The sequence below is a fragment of the Larimichthys crocea genome, chromosome III (genome assembly GCF_000972845.2).
Source record: "Larimichthys crocea isolate SSNF chromosome III, L_crocea_2.0, whole genome shotgun sequence".
NCBI lineage: Eukaryota > Metazoa > Chordata > Actinopteri > Sciaenidae > Larimichthys > Larimichthys crocea.
In genome coordinates this window covers 22,641,290-22,662,273 of record NC_040013.1, presented here as the reverse complement: position 1 = coordinate 22,662,273, position 20,984 = coordinate 22,641,290, and the positions used below count along the sequence as shown (strand labels likewise).

The window sequence follows — 20,984 nt, the reverse complement described above, 5'->3', positions numbered from 1 at the left end:
AAGCCAATGCTGAAGTGCCAAAAACTGCAGTCCCTCAAACGTCCACTTGAGGCTGGCTCCAAAATGAGTCAACCTCCATAAGCCCCCATGTTAAAATGTTACAACTTCACAGCAGAAATAAGCATGTTTATAGCCTGGTACTAAAAACAGTTTTGGTCTCTATAGCTAATTCATGACAGGTAGGGGCCATTACAGATGGCTTGTTTGAGCTCCCAGACAGGATTCAGCCTGCAGAGTAGAAGTGTGTCTCCCCCAGGAAATTATAAATGTGCTTGTTTAACAGTGCATTAAAACATTTCTGAATACATTTGAGGTGGGAAATAAGGTTAACAGGATCTTATATGTCTGATCAGCACTGCCTAGTTTTACAATTTGAGCTGCGATCTATGAACCTTCCCGGCAAACATTTATCGACCTGCATCGAGGCCAACAAGTCCAGTAGACTTCGAGCCACAATGTGACTTTATTTCTCGGTATCTTGGTAATGTATTACCAAGATAGCATATTGCATGCTTGTTAAGTTTGGTAATATAGTACCAAGATAGGCTAAAACAGCTGTGTTATTTTTTAAGATAGTTACATCTCGTTCTACAGTTCCACATTGAGTTTGACAGGAGTGGCGGGTGTTGAGTTTGAGACTAAAAATGCTCCAACATCAAAAGAAACAGTACAGTAATGTGATACATATTTCTGTTTTGTTGTGTCTTCTTTCCAGCTGCTGGGAATAGATGGATTTGTTTTTGTTCTGGTTTAAAGATGTTGTACTCTGGGTAGTACATATATTTATAGCCCAATATTGATATCCTTTTACCAAATGAACTAACTAGTAAATCTACTAGGAATTTCTGAAATTAAACTTCATCACGACTGTATTTCTTGTTTGAACCAGTTTTCCTGTCTGTCAATATTAGTTTTATGTAGGCAGTAGTGGAGCCACAAGGGTTAAGTATGTGGGTGTTTAGTGGCTTTGAATGAAAGTAAATTTCCTATGAGTTGAATTAACGTATATACAAAGTTGGTGGATTGGTGTCGACCGTGAATCCACATTGGTGAAAACACCAACATGAGAAGATCATAAGATGTTGGATCGGTCATTTGATCGTGTAAATATCCAAATTGTTTGATCTTCTCTCTCCCTTTGTAGATTTAAAATTATTTTACTTCAAATGTACGATGATGGTGTGGTGAGTTTGTGAGCAGAGATCCCTCATACTTACCTTGTATATGGCTTAAAGTGATCTCTCATGTCAGGTCATGAATATGCGAATCAGCATGCGGTCTACTACTTTCACTGGCCAGCTGCTCAGGAGAACTACACGGAGCAGAATAAGAAAAGACAAATGTGAAGTTTGTTTAACTTTTAAAAACAAATCGAAGGTAAAGAAATCAATAAATGGGTATTTTATTTACTGACTATTATCCGTGTAGACATTCAGTTCTATTTTTTGACTTGTTGGATAAACTTTATTACATTATTACAGGAATATTAACGCTCTGCCAAAAGACTTTTGAACAAAATGAATTCGAAATGAACGGACAATGAGGTCTTTGTAGGAGCAGCTTACGGGGTGAGTAACATTATCTTTACCACAGGATGTAAAACAATTTCAGAAGGTCTGATAAAGTCTATGAGGCTCATTAGTACCAGGCTGAAGCAAGCCTGTAAAACCAAATATCGTAAGACTATTATAAAATGCAACAATAAAAAATAAAAAAATAAAAAACCCACACCATGAAATAAAATAAAGGGGGTGGTTTACCATGCAGGCACACTTGGCGTCTGTGTGGGAACATTTTGGGATTTAACCTCCTCCTCTTTCCTCCACCTCCTCTCTCTCCTCCTCCCTCCTCCCTCCCCTCTTATCTTCGGCTCACAGCTCCGTCCTGGTGCAGAACACCTCCAGGGTGTTTGCAGGACGGGCTGCAGCAGGGGGAACTTCCTTTGTTGAGTCATGAAGCGGTGACGCATGGGAACAGGCTGGAAGCTGATGTAAGTCAACACAAAACTTTAAATTCACCTTTTTTTTTGTTTGTTTTTGTTTTAAACACAGTGATGCTCAGAATTATGTAAATGTGTTGAGTTATAAAAGAAATGGTCTGAATGTGCAAAGTGCACACATGTAGTTCTTTGTAAATACTCTTTTAAGACAAAGGAAAACTTATTTATTCTGAATGAATGCAATTTTTAAGAATCTAATTTGAATCAACATGTTTTTTTAAGCCTACATCTGTCAGTCAACTCTGCTGCTGTTTTCAGGGGTCAGTGCCGGTTTGTTTTGCAGCAGGAGGGAAAGTCTCTGTTAGTGACGTACACGTGCTGTCGATCAACACACACACACACACACACACACTAACTTTACAGTTCGTTTGTCATGAGCAACAGATGACAAAGCAAAAAGAGGCTGCCAGAAACCTTTGGACGGGTGAATGAGTTTAGAAATCACACACTGTTCCTCGTGTTTCATTTCTTTTTAGGTTTTAAATGCCTTTGTAGGAATTTTTTTTATTGTTTCATTTCTGAGTTAAAGGGTTTGCTGTCCTTCAGCTGAGATCCCTTCCCCTTTCCAACCGTCTTGTCCACACACACACACACACACACACACACACACACACACACACACGCTGACTTTACAGTTTGTTTGTCATGATAACGTCTTTGGAGCAACAGATGACAAAGCAAAAGAGGCTGCCAGAAACCCTTTAAATGCCTTTGTCAGAATTTATTTTGTTGTTTTATTTCTGAGTTAAAAGGTTTGCTGTCTTTCAGCTGAGATCCCTTCCCTTCTCCAACAGTCCACACACAAACACACACACACACACACAACTTGTTTGTCCAGATTCTTTGAGCTTTCAACTTTAGACAATGTAAGCTCAAAATGCAAAAACAGCACAGCTGGTGTGAAGGCCCGAGCTTTTCAAATGGAAACACATATGGCTTCACTGTTAGTGGTTTACGAGTAAGACAAGACACAATAAAGAGACGAACCAGTGGTGTGCAGCTTAGCCTCGGGGTGTGATTAAATGCAAACTACCATGGTCTAACAGTTAGCATTTGAACTGCTGGAAAATCCCCCACGGACACACTGAACCACTACCAGCCCGGTAGGGGCTTCTCATCTGGTGTTTGACCACATTTTTAAGCCTTTTTTTTTTCTCTTTACAGTCAACCATAGTAGGAGATTATCATGGCAGCTAGTGATGGGAATTTCGGCTCTTTTTGGAGAGCCGGTTCTTTTGGCTCTGCATACTATAAGGAGCCGGCTCTTTCGGCTCCCAAACGGCTCCTCACATTTTATTAATTGGTTTTATTAATTAATTATTTTTATAATTTTATTATTATTGTTGTTATTATGTTTTATATTTTTGCTGCTATACATCTTGACCAGTCACGTGCAGCTTTCACACAAAAAAGTGGAGAAAAAAAAGTTTTTTTTCCCTCTACTTTTTTAATTGAAAGCCGAACGTGATTGGTCGAGATGTGTGAGAACAGGCATGGCACAAGGGAGAGTATCAGAGGGAGGAGACCATAGACATATATACATAGACATATATACATAGACGCCGCATTGAGCGGGTTGGTCGTTGGTCACACATTAGTAGCTGTAAACACTTATCATTAGAAAAATACATACGTTGGTTTGGTGCTTACATAAGGAGTAAACATTTATAATCATCACTTTAAAAGTTACATACGTTGTTTTTGGTGCCTGTTTGTTTCCCAGATATATTAGTGTGTGTGTGAATCGGTGTATAAGAGACATTAACTTAAAGAACTTTGTAGAAAGGCGCTTTATGAAGTTCAGTCCATTTCCTTGTATTAGTTTACGGGCAGATCTGCCCGATCCAATATGGCGGCGACGTCGACGTACGATTCAGCGCTCAATGCGGCGTCTATGTATATATGTCTATGTATATATGCCTATGTATATGTCTATGGAGGAGACAGTGAGGCACAGAAGGGGAAAAAAAACAAAAAACACATCCCCTAAATAGTTCACTTTAAAGAGCCGGCTCTTAGAACCGGATCGTTCGCGACCGACACATCACTAATGGCAGCCATGTGATAATCTTAACAATATTATCACATGGCTGCCGTGTGATAATCTTAACAATATTATCACATGGCTGCCGTGCTTTTGCCTTCACGCTCGAGGATGAGGCGCTTTGAGGAACTGTGGCAACTTTTATTGAAGCCTAATGAGCCATGCAACCATATTCCAGTTTGATCCGTCAGCTGGTTAAAGATCATAAATTGTGGCAACATACATGCTTGAAAACTCATAAAATGTCTCCCAAAAAGGGGATTATGGCAAAAGTTAAGAGATGTTTATGATCATCGGCAGTGCCACAATAATTGGGTTTGACTTTTAGGTGAGATTGTGCCGTTTACATGCTCGCAACCTTCTACAATGTTGACCCCAGTTCTGCTGGGGTGAGCGGGTCAGACCATCAAATTTTGTTCGTTTGACTTCCTTGTCGTTCTTTGCTTGGAACTTTGAAAGTTATATATTAAACAGGTCAGATGTCAGATGGGGTTGGAGTACGGATGGTACTTAACATGAAATTTAATATCGTCTTCAAAAGGACTTAAAGGCAGTAATTGTTTGATGTCTCGTTTCAACATGAGAACAGTGAAAAAAGACACCACTAAGAAGTGGGAGCGCTGGCTTTTTGAAATGTAAATAAGTAGATGGGATCAAAAAGGTGTCAAACTACATGATCTGTGTACTGTTTAATGCCAGTATCTTGTTTTTTCTGCGGTTTGAGGATTTAAACACACCCAAGGCAACTGAAAATAAATCTTTTGGCAGCGCGTGGGCCAATGTTTCTTGTCTGATGTTATTCAGCAGGCTTATGTTCTCAAACTCCAACTCTCCGCTGTTACATTCCACACACGTGAATGAATGACACAAAACAGAAGCAGAGATAAGAGCGTCCACGCTATCGCTCGCAGTGGATTGTCTTGCAGTAAGACGATGTGTCTGCATCAGCTGTCTCGGCTACTACAGCTTCTACTAATTACACACTTCTTCTTCTACTTCTTCTTGAGTTTATTGCTCTAGTTCATTCTTACACAAACATGATTTAAATGGTAAACCATGTAAAACATTATGCATTATTGGTATATCTTCATGAATAATGCTCATATATACAATTATTTGCAGTTTACTTGCATTGGCACGTTGTTGAGGTGGTACTATAATATACTGCTGCTGCTACTACTTAAATATAAGTAGTTAAAAGTTCAATAATTGGTTACATTTCTGCCTGTTGTACTTTCTGTGCTTTCTCAGTGACTGATGACGAAGGAACAGAAAGCCAAGAAGGTCCTTTAAGTCTCCTGAAGATCTTTAAGCAGAACAAGTCCAGCCAATGAAAACGTCCTGCACGTTTGGAGACAAAAGGAGAACATCGAGGAGTGAAGTTTTCAGCTCCGGCATCCCTCGAAACAGACCAGAGAGGCCCGGCGGATACTGATGTCAGAATGACCGGAGCGATGGCAGTCACCAAAGAGGAGAAGCTCGAGGGAGGCAGAAGGGAGTCGGAGGTCACCACCGCGCCGGAAGGAGGCTGGGGTTGGATGGTCGTTGCTGGATGCTTCCTCGCCACCATCTGCATCCGGGCAGTGACCAGGTGAATGAGTGTGTGTATGTGTGTGAGGTGAAGACCAGCTGAAATGTCCCAACTTTGAAGGTGTCCATCCTCACAAAGTACAAAGGCAGACACATACGTAGAGCTGCAGTGACAATTTGTGAGATTTTGGAAGTGAGACTTCCAGAGCCAGAGGAGTTAAGCTTCTATTAAATGTACAACATTGCAACATTGTGTCCTGGAACATCATATTATTTTGTGTTTAGCTAGTATGCTGCATGCCACTGAACATGTCTCAACATGAAGCTTGTGGGATACAGTTGTGCCATTTGCTGTTCTCCACAAGGCTTCATGTTCTTAGCTTTGGTCCTCTATGTTATTGCTCAGCAGGACTCCATTTTACACTCAGCTCACATTGTTTAAGCCACTAACCTGATTCAACCACCGGCGATATTTTATTAAATCCACTTCCCGCTGAGATGTTTCCATTTTTCAACTGTGCACAGTCAGCACATTGCCTCCACAACTCAGCTGTCAGCTGACTAGTAGATTTCCACTGCTATTGACGTTTCAATAAGTCTGTGTCGGTTTCACTTTACACCCACAGAAGCTTGCCGCTTGGTTGTACCTTAAGAAAATTAGTCTTGCAGCGAATTGTTTTGATTTGTTTTGAATTGTTCAGTATTGGGTGCAGCTCCATCGCCGCACCCTCTCATTCCTAAAGTGAAGGAGAAACTATGGTGGCTGTGAAACGTGCAAAAAAAAAAACACAGAAGGACTTATCAGACTTATAAGAGCCAGTGTTTAGTTTCTCCATTGTGGATAGCAGGTGGTTTATCTTACACATCAGACCTTTAAGCAGTGAGAAAGAAATCACTTTTGTTAGACGCGAACCTATAACCTCAGGCAGAGATTATAAATGAAGGTGACGGTGATCAAAAGTAGCAATTTCTCTTATTTAAAGTCCAACTTGAATCATATTTTATCAACCAGCCTGTATGTTTTAATAGTTTTCTTTTATTATCGAAAGGAAGCAAAAGAGTCTTTAGGAAAATGTACACAGACGGGTACAAGAATGGTTTCATACAAGACGGACAGACATGTATGCTGGAGCAGCCAAAAAACACTTTAATTGCAGTCTGGCTTTTAGGAATCTCTGATAACAGGTGATCTGCGAGTTGTCGCTGAGGTTATGCAAGAGGCGAGAGTCATAAAAGACCAGTCAGCAAGGACAGAGCCTTCAGATTGGCGGATATGAAGGACAGCCATAAACTGATAAACGCACTGGACACAATGCTGACACCTGATAAGACTTTGAACCCTGTCGATTGAGATCATCGTGACTCTCTTTTGGATGGCTTCCTAAAGTGTTCATAGACTTTTAATGTTGCCAGATTTTATGATTTTGCTCTTGTCAATTCACATTTTCAGACTTCATTTTATCCTGATTCCTCATGATCCTTTTGTACTGTTTTTTATGTACTGTTCTTTCTGTAAATGACTTTGTAACCTTGCTCAGAGTTACATAAATGTAGTTCATTTTTATAAGTCATACAATATTTATTGTGTCATTAATTGGGGTCAAAATCATGTCCTGATGTTCTGATATAAGACATTTGACTGTTATACAATGTCTGATTTATAATCTTTAATGTTTAATCTTGCCTTTAATAACTTCCTCCATATATTCGGTATGTTTAAAGTAGTCTTGCACACATAGACTTGCAAAACCTAGTTTCACCAGTTTATCACATCCTTAAAGTGATACATCTTGGTTTTGTTTCAGCTTCTTTATTTGTTTCAAACAATCCCGATAATGAATCATATTCTGGGAGGCAGACGGCTTTTTTCCGGGCAACAGTGAGAACATTTCATCAAACATAAACGCTTTTATGAAAAGAGTATAACTCTTGTTCTGACTCACTGAGCCAAAAGATAAAAGTTATTTAAAAACATTGATCAATATGACATTTTTTTGGACCCTGTTTAAATGTATAAAAATGCACTAAATCTAGCCTCTCCCCCGTCTCTGTATTCAGATGTGTTTCCATGTTCTTTGTGGAGTTCCAGCTGCACTTTGAGAAAGATTACTCCACCACCGCCTGGATCCACAGTTTGATCGACTCCACCACCATGCTCTGTGGTAAGACCATCACTACCAGTATCTGAAGGCAGCTCAATGCTGCCATTAAAACTGATTTTTCTAAAAGAAAAACTTGTATTTGTTGGGGGATCCCATTTGTTTGTGTGGTGAAGGTTTAGAAAGTGAAAGTTAAATGATTTCTTAGAAGTGGTTTGAGCTTCTCATAAATTCGTGAACTTGAACTTTCAAATGCTTCATCGTTGTAAAACAATGTAATATGAATTGCATATGAATCGCTGTCTGTAAAATATTTAACCATCGGTCAATTAACTGAATCACACACTTCCAGCTCCTCTGGGTGGTTTCCTTGGGAACTACCTCTCCTGCAGAGCTACAGTGATGCTGGGAGGTCTGCTGTCTTCTGCTGGTCTGGTCCTCAGTTCCTTCGCTTCCAGCCTGGAACATCTTTACATCAGCCTGGGCATCCTGACAGGTACACAAGCACCATTATAATTGGGCAGTCTGTAATCAAAACATTTAAACATTTCATAGAAATTTCGCCATTTAGCTTCTCTAGTTTCAGACTCTAGTTTAGGGTTTAAATAAATTGATTGCATTCCTTGCAGCTAGAGATGTATAGGCACAATTCCCATCATTCATAGCCGATCTTAAGATGACTTTAATCTAATTAAAAGTTCAAGTTAAGACAGTGCAGGTTTCAGGGATGTCCCTCTGTGCCGTGTTAGCAGCCTCAGTTATCTTATTGATTGAAGTGGATTGAGCTAAAACTCCGTCTGAACCTTCTTTTGCTTCAGTCGCCATAAGAATACCACGAAATCTTCAATGTTGCATCAGAGCGAGCTTTCCAGCAGATTCAGTCTCCAAACCAGGAGAGGTTGTCGTACTTCATCTTGACCTTTGAAAAACAGATTCAGATTTGTTTTCCTTTGTTTGATTAACTTTTCCAACCTTCTGTAAGACTTTCATATTATACAGCCTAACCATGTACATGTCAGGGTCTGACCCTTTGAGAACATTTGTGAGTGAGTCTACAACCCATGCAAGCACTTATATATACAGTATAACGAGTTTCTACACACTGGATGAGTTTGAATTTGGAAGGAAGCACTGCTGAACTTTGGAGGTTTGAATGTACTTGTTAAGAGTCTGCCAAGTGAATGTAATATAAGGTAATGTAAAGTATGTGTAGCAGGGTGTATCAAGGCGGCATATCCTTTTGACATCCAAACTTTTGGCAACATTTGGCAGGTTTTTGCCAAACTCCAAACCACTTTATCCATCCTCTACAGGTCTTGGCTTTGCTCTCAGCTACACACCAGCCATAGCGATGGTTGGGAAGTACTTCATTGAGAGGAAAGCTCTGGCCTATGGGATCGCCCTGTCTGGTAGTGAAATCTTTACTTACTGTTGCTTTCTTTTCTTGTCATTCATACCTTACTTTCCCATCCTCTCTTCCACCCCTTCAATCTTCTTTCACTTCCCCTCTCATCTGACTTCTTTTACTGATTTTCCTCTCCTCTGTTTTGAAGTTCCTCTATCCGTGCTTTTCCTCTCCTCTCCATCAAGTCCAATTTCACCTCATCTTCAGGTAGTGGCATCGGGACCTTCATCCTGGCTCCTGCTGTCCAAATGCTTATTGAGCATTACTCCTGGAGAGGAGCTCTGCTCGTCCTGGGAGGATTTGTTTCCAACCTGTGTGTCTGCGGTGCTCTGATGAGACCGTTGAAACCAAGAAGAAGTGAAAGGTAAGTCATCGGCTCCACTGCTAATGTACCGATAAACAATGAAGTCTGTCTACTAAATTAACTATTGACTTAGTTGATGGACTTATTGCTTTTAGAAATAGTTTGAGCTTTAGGCAAATATGTTTCCTCACTTGATCAGAGTTCAGTTAGAAGATCGGCCAGGCTAAGCTGGACATAGTTTAGTGTGGTATTGATCTTTTCGTGTAGCTTTCACCAGTGCCAGAAAGCGAATAAGTATGATATCCATGCAGAGCTGAAATATACCCAATTTAATTCTCTTCTCCTCTATCTAATCTAAAGGATATGGGAGAACAATATGGCAACCCTGGAGAAAGACTGCATGACAACAACACTGGATTGCAAAGACACTGACCAAGTATCTGCCGACTGCACACAGGTGGAGCCGAAGCAGCTGGAAATAAGCCACCTCAAGGAAACTCAAGGGCTACTCATCGCCAATGGAGCGCTCAAAAACTTTGGACTTGAGAATGACAAACTAAGTCAGGGGAACATAGCGCTGCTATCAAGCCCAAGCCTGCCTCATTCAGATGGGAAAATAGCTAAATGCATTTTATTCAGTAACAAGCTCACGATGCTAGGGGAGATCAAACTATCAGATGCTAAACAAGAAAACTGTAGCACAATCGACGACATGAAATTAGTAAAAAGCATGAACGTGAACAACAAGGCAGCTGATATGGAAGCTAAAGTAAAAGATTCAGGAATCCCCGAAGCCAAAATAACAGATCCGTATCACTTAGATAAAACCGCGAGCACTCCTCCAGAGCCTTTAGTGAGCACAGAAACAGAAACTTTGTCCAGAGGTCAGTGTTCTTGTCTCAAGTCCAAGAAGGAGTTTGGATTTCTCATGTTACCTGAATTCCTGACTCTGTCCGTGTCCCTCCTGTTTATGGCATATGGCTGCAGCGCTCCAGTAGTTTACCTGGTTCCTTACGCCCTAAGTGTAGGTGTAGGGTACAAGGAGGCTGCCTTCCTCATGTCCATATTTGGAATTAGTGGCATTGTCGGTAACATCACCTTTGGATGGATCACGGACAGGAAGTAAGTATTGGTTGGAGCCGTTATTTTGTTTAAAATGAACAGCAGGTATTTAATTAAAGCTCTATACTGATAAACCTCCTTCCCTTTAGGTGTCTGAAGAGGTATCGCATGCTGTGCTACCTGGCGGCCATAGCAATGGAGGGTCTCTGCTGTATGTTCATCCCCGTTCTTCACTCCTTCTCCCTCCTGCTCTCGTTTTCCATACTCTACGGATACTTTGACGGTGCATACGTGGCACTCATTCCAGTGGTGACCTCTGATGTCGTGGGTCCAACCCACCTGACCTCCGCTCTGGGTGTGGTCTACTTCCTACATGCCATCCCTTACCTGATCAGCCCACCGATAGGAGGTAAGGGTTCATGAATGTATATAACAGCTGCTGCAGTGTTTGAATGTGTCATTGTAAAATTTGTGTAGGTGTCACCGGCATGTCAGTTTTAAGATGAGACTGAGATGTTTGGTGGTTTCAGTCTTGTTTCAGAGCTCAGTTTCTCAAGTAGTCTGTGAGAACTGCACAATAGTTTTGTAGCAGTAGCTCGTTAAAGACGCCATTTAGTGCTACTAGTGATGAAGGCTAAAGTATGATGCGATAAACTGAGTCAGTGGCAGTTAATAATCCCATAAAACTCCACTCATAACTTTGACTTTCACTTTGACTATCGTAGTTAGATAGCTGATTCCTGAAGGGAAATTTGAGTGTTACACCTGCAGTTACATGTATTACAACAGACCTAAGGTGTAGACAAAAGGCATGAGGTAGAAGGTAAAAGTCTGAGAGACGGAAGAACACATAACTCTTATAATATAAGGTGTAAAATTCAATCCAGATTAGTCAGTAAGCAAAACTGTGGGCTGCTATTTGTGTTATTGGTGCTCGGGTAGCAATGGTTAATATACTGTAGTTCTTAAGAAAAAAGGTATTCAGGTTATACAGTAAATTAATAATAATGATAATGATAAATCTACATAACACTTGCCAGGCACAGAGCACAAAGGCTTTCCAAATGAAACGAATCATCTTGGATTTCTGTCCCACTCAGGCATATGACATCTTTCCTGTTTCTTTGTCTCCAGGTTGGTTAGTCGACATGACCGGAAACTACGAAGCAACATTCTTCCTCAGCGGGGCGTCCTTCATGTTCAGCTCTGTGGTGCTAGCAGCTTCCATGTTAGTCAGATGCTGTCGGAGATCCAAGTCTAACTCGGCTGCACATTTAAGTTCCAGTCACATCACTGATGCTGCAGCTCAGCAGGGCATCATATGACAATGTCAGTCATCTGTCACCTCAGCACTGCTGGTAGGTTTACAAAGAGTATAGTAAAGGTGCTATTTTGATGTGGTTCATATCCTGCTGATGTATTTTTGACATAAGACCCCAAGATCAGCCTCAACAAGAGTCGAACCCAGAAGAACCTTTTTTTTTTTTTTTTTTTTTTTTAGAAACAATGTTGTCATAATTAATTGTAAATAATTGCTCTGTGTAGCACAATTAAAACCAAATAATGATTTTGTACTTTCTACTCAAGCACGCACATTGTATTTACCTTTTAAAAAATAGCAACAATTTTTTTTTCTCGTCTTTTTTTCAGCGCTGCTTATATAATTTCTGTTCCCCATTGTATTTGTGTCAAACCTGAAGAAGCAGAAAAATGTGATTTATTTGCCCCTATCAACATTCATGCATTCTGCACACTTCCAATCACTTTTACATTGTGCCTATTAAGCTTATTGTATTCAGTGGTGATGCCGGGCACTACCTATAGCTGTAGTTGTAACAGTATGAAACTCGTCTTTTAGTCTGCACCACTGGAGCTGGTCTCTAAATAATCAGTAATATAATAATCAATATTGTGATGCTTAGAATGACTTATATCTGTGATATGTCTTATATCTCTTTGCATTAATATTGTTATCTACTGATTTTATATATATTCAGATATTTCAAGCCAAGACAGCGTACCTATGTCAGGACAGCAAAAAAACGAAACCCATCATAGAGTTTTATACTGTATGTGTGAGTGAAAAGTCTAGTAGAAAATACCACAAAAAAGAGTTTACAGGTCAGCGGCAGTTGTCTGCAGTTCCCGCCTCACCTGTGGTGCTGGACAGAATTTAAAAAGTCTGTATTGATGCTCATATTTAGCCATTTCTGCTTAACCTGTAATGCAATTTGATGTGTTTTGTACTAGATCAGAATATTTTTGGATAAAAAAAAAAAAAGGTTCCAGTGACTTATGTGTTATGTGCCTTTGATCACAACATCACAAAACATCACAATGAAGTGCATGACACTTGACAGGACAATAAATGTGACAGCTGTACTCTGCGTGGGTGTTTTCATGTGGAAGAAGCGTGCAGTTCAAGTTTTATTTTGAAATCTATGCTTTTATTTTGATGAGCAGTCAGTCAGCGGCCTGTTAGCCAATAACAAGACAGTGTTTTGGTGACGTCAGCGGGTACGGTCGGAGAAGGAGCCGGGTTCAAACAGTTTGTTTCAGCTCGAGCAGACAGTTTTATCACCGCAGCCAACCTGTACACACCTGTACACACCTGTGCACACCTGTACGACCACGACACGTCATCTGAAGGTGCAGTCCGCTGATGGAGGACAGGTAAAATAAATGATTTATTTGAAGTCGTGAAAAACAAACATGTCTGCTAGGAATTGACTCACAGTTGCAGGTGAGGTGTTGTAAATATGGACAGGTGCACATGTGCATTTGTTAAAATATCAGGTGTAAAATATCATGCCGCATATTTTCTTTCTTTCAGAAACCTATGGGTGACATCCCTCACTCATCATTTCATTCTTTACTGTTATTGGCTCAAATATGCCACCTGTAAACGCACCCACCTGTCAATTAAAGTGGCCATACTGTTAATTATGCATAACCTTAAGTCTTCATATCATTTTAACGGGGAGTTATTTTAATATTCAGACTCTGCACAGTTGTTATAAACAAAAGAAATTAGCTATAGAGACCAAAATCTTTGGTTTCCACTTAGCAATAACACAAAACATAGCAGTCAGTGAATATTACTAACTAGTCCGACAGCAAGAAGCCCAACTCGACGTCCTTTCATCCTTTTATTTCATGAAGCTCTCGCCGACGACTAAAAATCATCATGTCCGGCTGCTTCTGCTTGGGCACTCCGTCTTTTCCTCTTCTTAGCTTCCTCTGTCAACAGCCTCTGCCATCGGGTTCATAGACGCTGCGTACCCAGCTCCAGTTCTGGCACGACACCGGCTCCACTCCCCGTTATTCACATTCCCACACACTGCGGCCTGAAACCCACCTCTTCATAATGGTCCAAACCACCTGTGGCACAAACATTAATACTCCCACCGGTCCTCTGAGCCCAGGCAGCCCGGCTAACAAACAGAGCTAACATTTGCTAACAGCAGCTGTAGTTTGGAAGAGTTACACAAAGTTGCTTTAAGCAGTGGTGGAATATAACAAAGTACATTTATTGTGCTTGTACTAGATTTAAAGGACCGGTGTGTAAGATTCATCTAGCAGTAAAGTCGAGGATTGCAGTCGTTCACTCACACTTTTCCCAAGCATTTAAAATTTAAACAATAATGATCCATTTGGCTGGAGTTCATTTTGCACTTCTCTTCACGTGTCACAAGATGTCACTGGTGACCGAGCTACGAGAGAAGAAGGGGAGAGAGTGCAAAGTAAGTGAGATCAGAGCAATGAATAAGGTCTCTATCTATTTACTCATTTATTCATTCAACCTTTATTTAAATCTTGAGAAATAATAGAGGGCAAGCTCTCCTTTTCAGTGATGTTGAGAGTATAGTTAAAACAGAATATCAATTGCAAGAGAGCAATTGATACCTTCACATGTATCACAGTGTTTCCTTAACAACAGAAGAATAGCTGGCTTGTTGGGTGAACTGCATGATAAGGTTTGAAGAGGGCACCTGAGCCAAAGAGCAGATCCTGAGTGCATCATATCAAATGGCAGCAATCCTACTATATGATTATATAAATACCAGCTGGTAAACACCAGTATAATGCAGCTATATTTTGACTTTTTAGTACTGTTTTAGCCTACAACCCTAATCTATAAGCCTTTGTTTCTTTCCTCAGAAATTAGTTGAAGAGATGACTCTGGAGGATATAAAGAACCACTCCAGACAAATGCTTGAGAGGCATCCAGCAATATTTTTAGATACCCTGATGATGCATCAGTGCAGGCATGATGCCCCACCTTCCGCCAGCGTGCCACATGCATCATGGTGTACTTGTGGTGTACTGCAGGGAAATGCAACGTACCGGGAAAGGAAATGCTGTGGCCAGGATCCTTTTATGGATCCTTGCAGGAACGAGAGGCCCTTACAGGATTGGGAGAGGTTAGGGAGCTCGGGGATGATAAACATAACCGTCATCCCCAGCTGCTGCGTTTGGAGGATCAGGGACAAGTTCCCTGATTTTCAAGGACAGTACCCCAGTGTGGAACCTGGCCCCTGAGTTTCTGTTCCAAGTATAATCAGGGTATCAAAACCAAGTATACTTTTTATACTTGTATATTACCCTTTACATATTTATTTACACACACAGGGGTGTACACAGCTGTGCTGCATGTAACAGAAGAAACTTCTACTTTTTTCTATGCGTGCGTCCAAATTAATTTCCCTGAGAAGGATCGATAAAGTAGCTCTTCTTCTTTTTGTGTAGGTGTGTGTTACAGATCTGACATCGTGTCTGCAGACGTGGTGTGTTGTTCTCCTCCATCCTGAAACAGACTCCAGCTTCAGGTTGCCTGTTTTAACTTGAACAGGGTGAAGTGAGTTTTTTTAGCCACTAAGGGGCAGTAGACTCCTGGGTGCAGCTTCAGGGTGTTCAGTCCATCTGTTCACAGTTTCATACATACAATAAATAAGTTTATTCAGAGCAAATGGTCAACCAGCAGACAGCTACTGGACTGTGAGGTAAGCAAAAATGCTGCTTGAACCAAACTGGGTTTCAAATTCACAGGGGAATGTGACAAAAATCATCCACAGACTCGACGCTTTACCTAGATCTAAACTACCGGTACATATTTTGAACATGTGATTAAAAATCCTGATTTTAGTCTGGAATAATGAATTCTCAACTACACCGTATGTAATCTCTGTCGCAAGGAGTCAGCAACCAGTTAAACAACCGCCACTGCAGATGGAAATCTATCGGACACACTGACAAGGTAATGTATGAAGACTTTATTCATGTTCTGCTTAGTCATGTTTGCTGACGCCTGTCTTTACTCTGATATTATCCAGAAGTTTTAGCAGCAAGAGAGGCTCTAAAGGGGGACATGACAACATTCACAGGCGACCAGATGAAATGCACCGTAATCTTTAATATAAAGAATTGGACATTTGAACATTGTTGGAAACATTTGGGGTAATATAAACAGAAAACCCAACTAAATGTATAATCTAGTTGGTTTTAGACATTAACATTAATGTGGAAATGTATAATCATATTTTAATAATACTGAAGCTCTATTTTGATTAAAGACTTAATTACAAATTGTCACAGTGTTTATGTAAGACACGAAAACTCACAGAAAGCTGGCTTCAACTTGGACCTTTATGATGGATGCTTACGAAAACAAAAGCACAGTCAGAGGTTTGAGATGTTAAGTTAAATGGTTTCAAGTTTCTTTATCATACACAGGTTAACACAGGGTCAACAACACAATGAAATGTGTTTGACAAATGGAAGCAGTCGGCTCAGCGTTAAGAGTGCGTAACATAGAAATAAGCTAAGAGGTAAAATACAGTACAATAATTTGAAAAAAAAAAATATAAAATATACTAAAATAGAATATGATGCTGAATATATGCTAAATTACATGAGAGCAGCAGGCACTGGCTGCCTGACCTCTCTGACTTACTGCTACAGGTACACGCACAAACACACACGCAGCAATTTACTGTGTAATGAGTGAGTGTGTGTGTGTGTGTGTGTGTGTTCATCTTGTGTGTGCGGCGCTTCATATGTATGCATGTAGGACTGTGAACTCTGTTGACTCTTGTGCATCTGTGTGCCGTGCATTTAGAGGAGTGTGTTTGTACAAGCGTGTGCGTGTGTGCGTGCGTACCAAAGAGAACATCCCGTTCTGAGTGTATCTGCCCCCACACAGGGAGCCCTGCATTGTTCCGCTGTTGCAACCACGTATTATCTGCATCCTCAAACGTGACACGTGTTTGCCTGTAACCATCGCACACGTGTGTGTGTGTGTCTTTGTGTGTGTTTGTGTCTGTTCGGATTAAGTTCATCACTGTCTCTTAAACATATAGACTCCTTTTGTGTATCTGCTGTTCCTTATTTAAAGCCGATGCTTCATTTGCACGAACTCTTTATTAACCCAGAAATGACTTTGCATGCCACTAACGTGAGTGTCACTCAGAGATAAAGTTGCATTTAGTTCCTCAAAATTGTTGTTGCTGGGCGGATAACAATATAAAAAAGTCATGTAGGCGTATCTACAATTTTAGATTGCCTTGAAACCAGAGATCTATATCAATATCTTTTATCAGTTCAGAAAAATGTAGTAAAAGTCATTTTGGTCGTGTTACTGTGTCACAAATCTCTTTGCCCTCTCAGAATTCTGGTATTAAACAGCCAGTTAAGAGCAGTGTTGAAAAAGTTGCCTGTCTAGATGCGTTCAGTTACATTCTTTGTGAAAGTGAGAAATCTGATAAGGTAGTTCAGTAAACATTTCGGTTTTCAACACTGCTCTGTAATTACATCGGTCAGTCAAGTGCAGCAGACGACCCTACTCAGGGGTCCAATATCACAAACTGTGGGAAACACTGACTCTGTGCTGAGCTGATACAGCATGGTTTAGTTTGTCAAAAGCTGATTCAACTTCCATATGAAAAAGAGATCTCGTACAAACTGTAAATCATAACCACATCAGTTTAGTTCTGCAGACACGGATGAGTTAGTGAGATTATGACCTGATGCTTGGGGCCACCATTTCCTCTAATGGCACATGACTTCCAATAGGGCTGCCAGAAGATACTTCACATCACCTGAAAGTCTTTACAGACGGCCTTGTGCGAACAAACGCTTTGTGTGTCTGTGTGTGTGTGTGTGTGTGTTTTTCAGACCGAAGTTTCCACTGTGTAGGTGGATGCGTGGGAGGCAAGCGGAGGAGGGGTTTCCTCTGAGGTTGGCATCCCCGAACGCAGAAGAGAAAAGGACTTCCCCTGCTTCTGTAATGACACACGTACACACACACACACACACACACACACACACACACACACACGAATACACATGGATACACACATACACATGAATATGTGAGTTATTCTTCATCATCTTCTCTCAGTGGAGCCTTTCAGTCCTGATACACAGGCCATATCTATAATACAACCATACAGTTTACACTGTCTTCCATAGCAAGCGTGCATTCTTCAGCAGCCTGAGTTTACTGAGGTTATAGACTGTTGACTCCACATGGGGGAGGCAAAGCCAATGTGATACTTGCGAGTCCACCATGTGGGACCATGTGCATACAACAGTGCAAGAGCCAGATTCTTCTATTAAACCATATTCAGTTTTTTTATTTGTTCACACAAAAAGTGAGAAAAGTTTGGACTGCACTTTTTCACGTGCTAGCTCAGCATCAGCGTGTGCTTTGTATCGTCACACATAATGCGTGTGCATTTGGTGATGCAGCCTGGTTGTCTGCAGCTTGGCAGTAATATCGTTCTGATTTCCTTCAGCATTTCTGGAAGAAAATGATCAGAATTTAAAGATGTTAAACTTGAATAATAACGTAATATAATATAAGACTAATGCAGGGCGAAGGCAAAAATAAAAAGTAATTTAACATTAAACAAATCAAACGCAGCAAAACCTGAACATAACTAAGATGAGGTGCGTTTGTTAGTAACGTCAGTGGCGAGGGTGCGTATATGCATGAATGTGATGTGCAGTGAGGGTAAGATGTTGGTTGAAATGAAGGCAACCCAACTGTGCACGGCAGAGGAAAGAGAGCATCTGGGCCAGAAAGGTGTGGTTTATGCAACGGAAATCACCGGGCCCAGATACCTGCCGCACTAAAGAAACAACACAAAGAGATAAATAAACAAGGAGACCATCACAAGACACTGCTGAACTTCAGAACGAGCACTACTGATGTCAGCCAGGAAACGCGCTCACACAAACAAACACACACAGACACCTGCGTTGTTGGTTTACACTCACTAGATTGACTTTCTGATAAACTTTTGTCATTCTGCAGCCAGGTGCATAGTGTGTGTGTCTGTGTGTGTATGTGTGTTACCACATCACTCATACACACTATTCTCTGTGGGAAGACAAACACTCTACAAAACACAAGATGTGGAAGCGCAGATGAAAAGGACACATGTAGAAAACTTCCACACACACACACACACACACACACAGATATACTGTGTTATCTTCTTTTTTATTTTGCAGTTTTTCAGCTGTCATGTTCACCCCAAAACTTGTTGTGACTGTCAAAAATGAGATTCCAATACCATATAGCATATGGCGGTCATGCTGTAGCAATGTCTGACTGCAGTTCTGGGCATGATAATTCGTGTTGCTTTCTCCATATGTGTTGCCAAACAAACCGATGCATGCAAGAAATGTGAAAAAATGATCAGCTTGCAGATCTAACAGACTTTGGCACGAACGAATCCACTGTTGACCTAAGAGGGATTGTTGTTGACCCGACTCATTCAATCTAATCTTCTAAAAAGGCATCGAAGATCTTCAAAGTCGAACGCAGCAGAGTACAAAACCCGAGGTCCGTTAATGAAGGGAACTGATTTCTAAGCTCAAAACATCCTCAGTACATGTTAACACCCATCTCAAACCATAGTACACACCCATCTGAATTTCTCTTCCAGTAAAAACATTCAGGGGCTCGGCTTCAGACTACCTCCCGTTGGTCTGTTGATGACTTTGTGCACCTGTTTCATCACTCCATCCACTGTGTGTACTTGGTCTTCACCCAATGCACCACATTTCCATCCCTTGTACCCTCCACTTGGCCTGAGTACACTTGTATTAAATGACGCTGATTCTTTCTCTTTTTCCTTTTTCCTTTGCTTGTATGTCGTCCAAGTACCAAGAGCAGCAGATCCATCTGAAACTCCTCCAGTCACAGCTCCTGCTCTAATCATTACCATCAGGTAACAATGGACTCATGCAACACAACAGTACTTAGTTAAAACAAAGAATTTAGTCATTTCACACATCAAGCCTGTGTGTTATACACAAGTCACTGAACTTTATGATAGACTGCTGACCGTTTACAAATCACAAATGGTCTACGATTGCCTACTAAAGCTTGCAGACTTCTCACATGCTCCCAGAAGTGTGTAGAAACGAATATTAAAGCTCAGTCGGGCTCAGTCACCTTCAGTAGGACTTTCCGTGAGTCTTCACTCATTTAACTGGGCTGACCCTCAGTGCTGGATTCATATGCCGTGTATAGAAAACAGGTCATTTGATTTGCTCTAATCCATTTTTAAATGGTTGTTTTGAAGTTGGCTGAAAGATGAAAAGCTAACCTGGACTGAACTGCATGTCCTATATTGCCATATTCATTATTCATGTTCTTTTTTTAATTAATTATCTCATTTGTGTGGCTCTTTTCTTCTTTCTAGCACAAATGATCGTCATTACTGTGCTGTTAAGTTGAGAAAACAGAGCTCATATGGCTTATATTTCAAAATGAAACATGAAGGATGGATTTTTACCCTCAACGAGCTCTTGAGCACAATGAAGTTAATGTTTGATCAACATTTGTGAAACACTACATTGTTTCCCCGTAAAATCTGGAATATACAGTATACGTTAAGGTACCCATGCATCATGCCTTAAGATATGCTTTAGTTTGTTCCGCCTCTGCAAACAGATAAACTAATGTTCAATGCACTGCTGATGAAGACATCCTCCATGATGTAGTGGCTACAACTACTTGTCCGGAGCTTTAAAGACTGTTTAGAGTGGCTAAAACCACGGAGCAGTGCAGGCCTTTAAGTCTAAACTGAACTCTCTGTCCTCATCTGTAGCAGAACAGTCTTCACGTTAAGTCACAAGACATCCCCCGCTCCACTCGATATTTGAAAGCGACCTTTGTCGACCGCTGAAACCAGAATACATTAAGTGACTACTCGCAATACGGACAAATCCGATTTTTCTCGCATTGAAGACAGGCGGGAGACTCATCGGGTGTGTTTGGTTGTGGTGGTTCACAACATATGCGGAGATATAACGTCGTAATTAGATTAACTAAGTTACTGAGTTCGTCTAAAAAAAAAACAGTCATGAGAGGCACATAAATCACATTTTCTGGCCAAGCGAGGGCACCATGTGGACACAACATTGTTCGTGTTGGAAAGCACCAGATCTCCATGGGTCGGCTGGAAATAATTCTCATCAAGACAAGGAGAAGTGTTGAATCTGCTATGAGCGGTTGTGAAAGTGTG

At 40.8% G+C, this 20,984-nt stretch overlaps 1 protein-coding gene and 1 long non-coding RNA gene across 2 annotated transcripts; both read left to right on the top strand.

Annotated features, from left to right (window-relative positions):
- The first annotated feature begins 1,853 nt into the window (after positions 1 to 1,853).
- LOC104925572 (monocarboxylate transporter 12-B) lies at positions 1,854 to 12,825 on the top strand. The gene is made up of 9 exons (XM_010739225.3): positions 1,854 to 1,990; positions 5,295 to 5,634; positions 7,632 to 7,735; positions 8,025 to 8,168; positions 8,986 to 9,081; positions 9,285 to 9,441; positions 9,742 to 10,503; positions 10,593 to 10,852; positions 11,578 to 12,825. Exons 2-9 carry the CDS (start codon positions 5,486 to 5,488, stop codon positions 11,766 to 11,768), a joined length of 1,863 nt encoding a protein of 620 aa, XP_010737527.2. The 5' UTR covers positions 1,854 to 1,990; positions 5,295 to 5,485; the 3' UTR covers positions 11,769 to 12,825.
- A 1,373-nt stretch (positions 12,826 to 14,198) lies between these two features.
- On the top strand, positions 14,199 to 17,721 carry LOC113744569 (uncharacterized). The gene is made up of 3 exons (XR_003461651.1): positions 14,199 to 15,446; positions 15,639 to 15,700; positions 15,777 to 17,721. It is a non-coding gene; the product is annotated as an uncharacterized LOC113744569 (long non-coding RNA).
- Positions 17,722 to 20,984: the final 3,263 nt, after the last annotated feature.

Bases quoted from the DNA above. Each gene is read 5' to 3' on its own strand.
- LOC104925572 (XM_010739225.3), top strand. From the start codon at position 5,486: ATGACCGGAGCGATGGCAGTCACCAAAGAGGAGAAGCTCGAGGGAGGC. The intron at 7,736-8,024 runs GTAAGACCATCA...ACACACTTCCAG, and splicing joins CTCCACCACCATGCTCTGTG to CTCCTCTGGGTGGTTTCCTT. The intron at 9,442-9,741 runs GTAAGTCATCGG...TCTAATCTAAAG, and splicing joins AAACCAAGAAGAAGTGAAAG to GATATGGGAGAACAATATGG.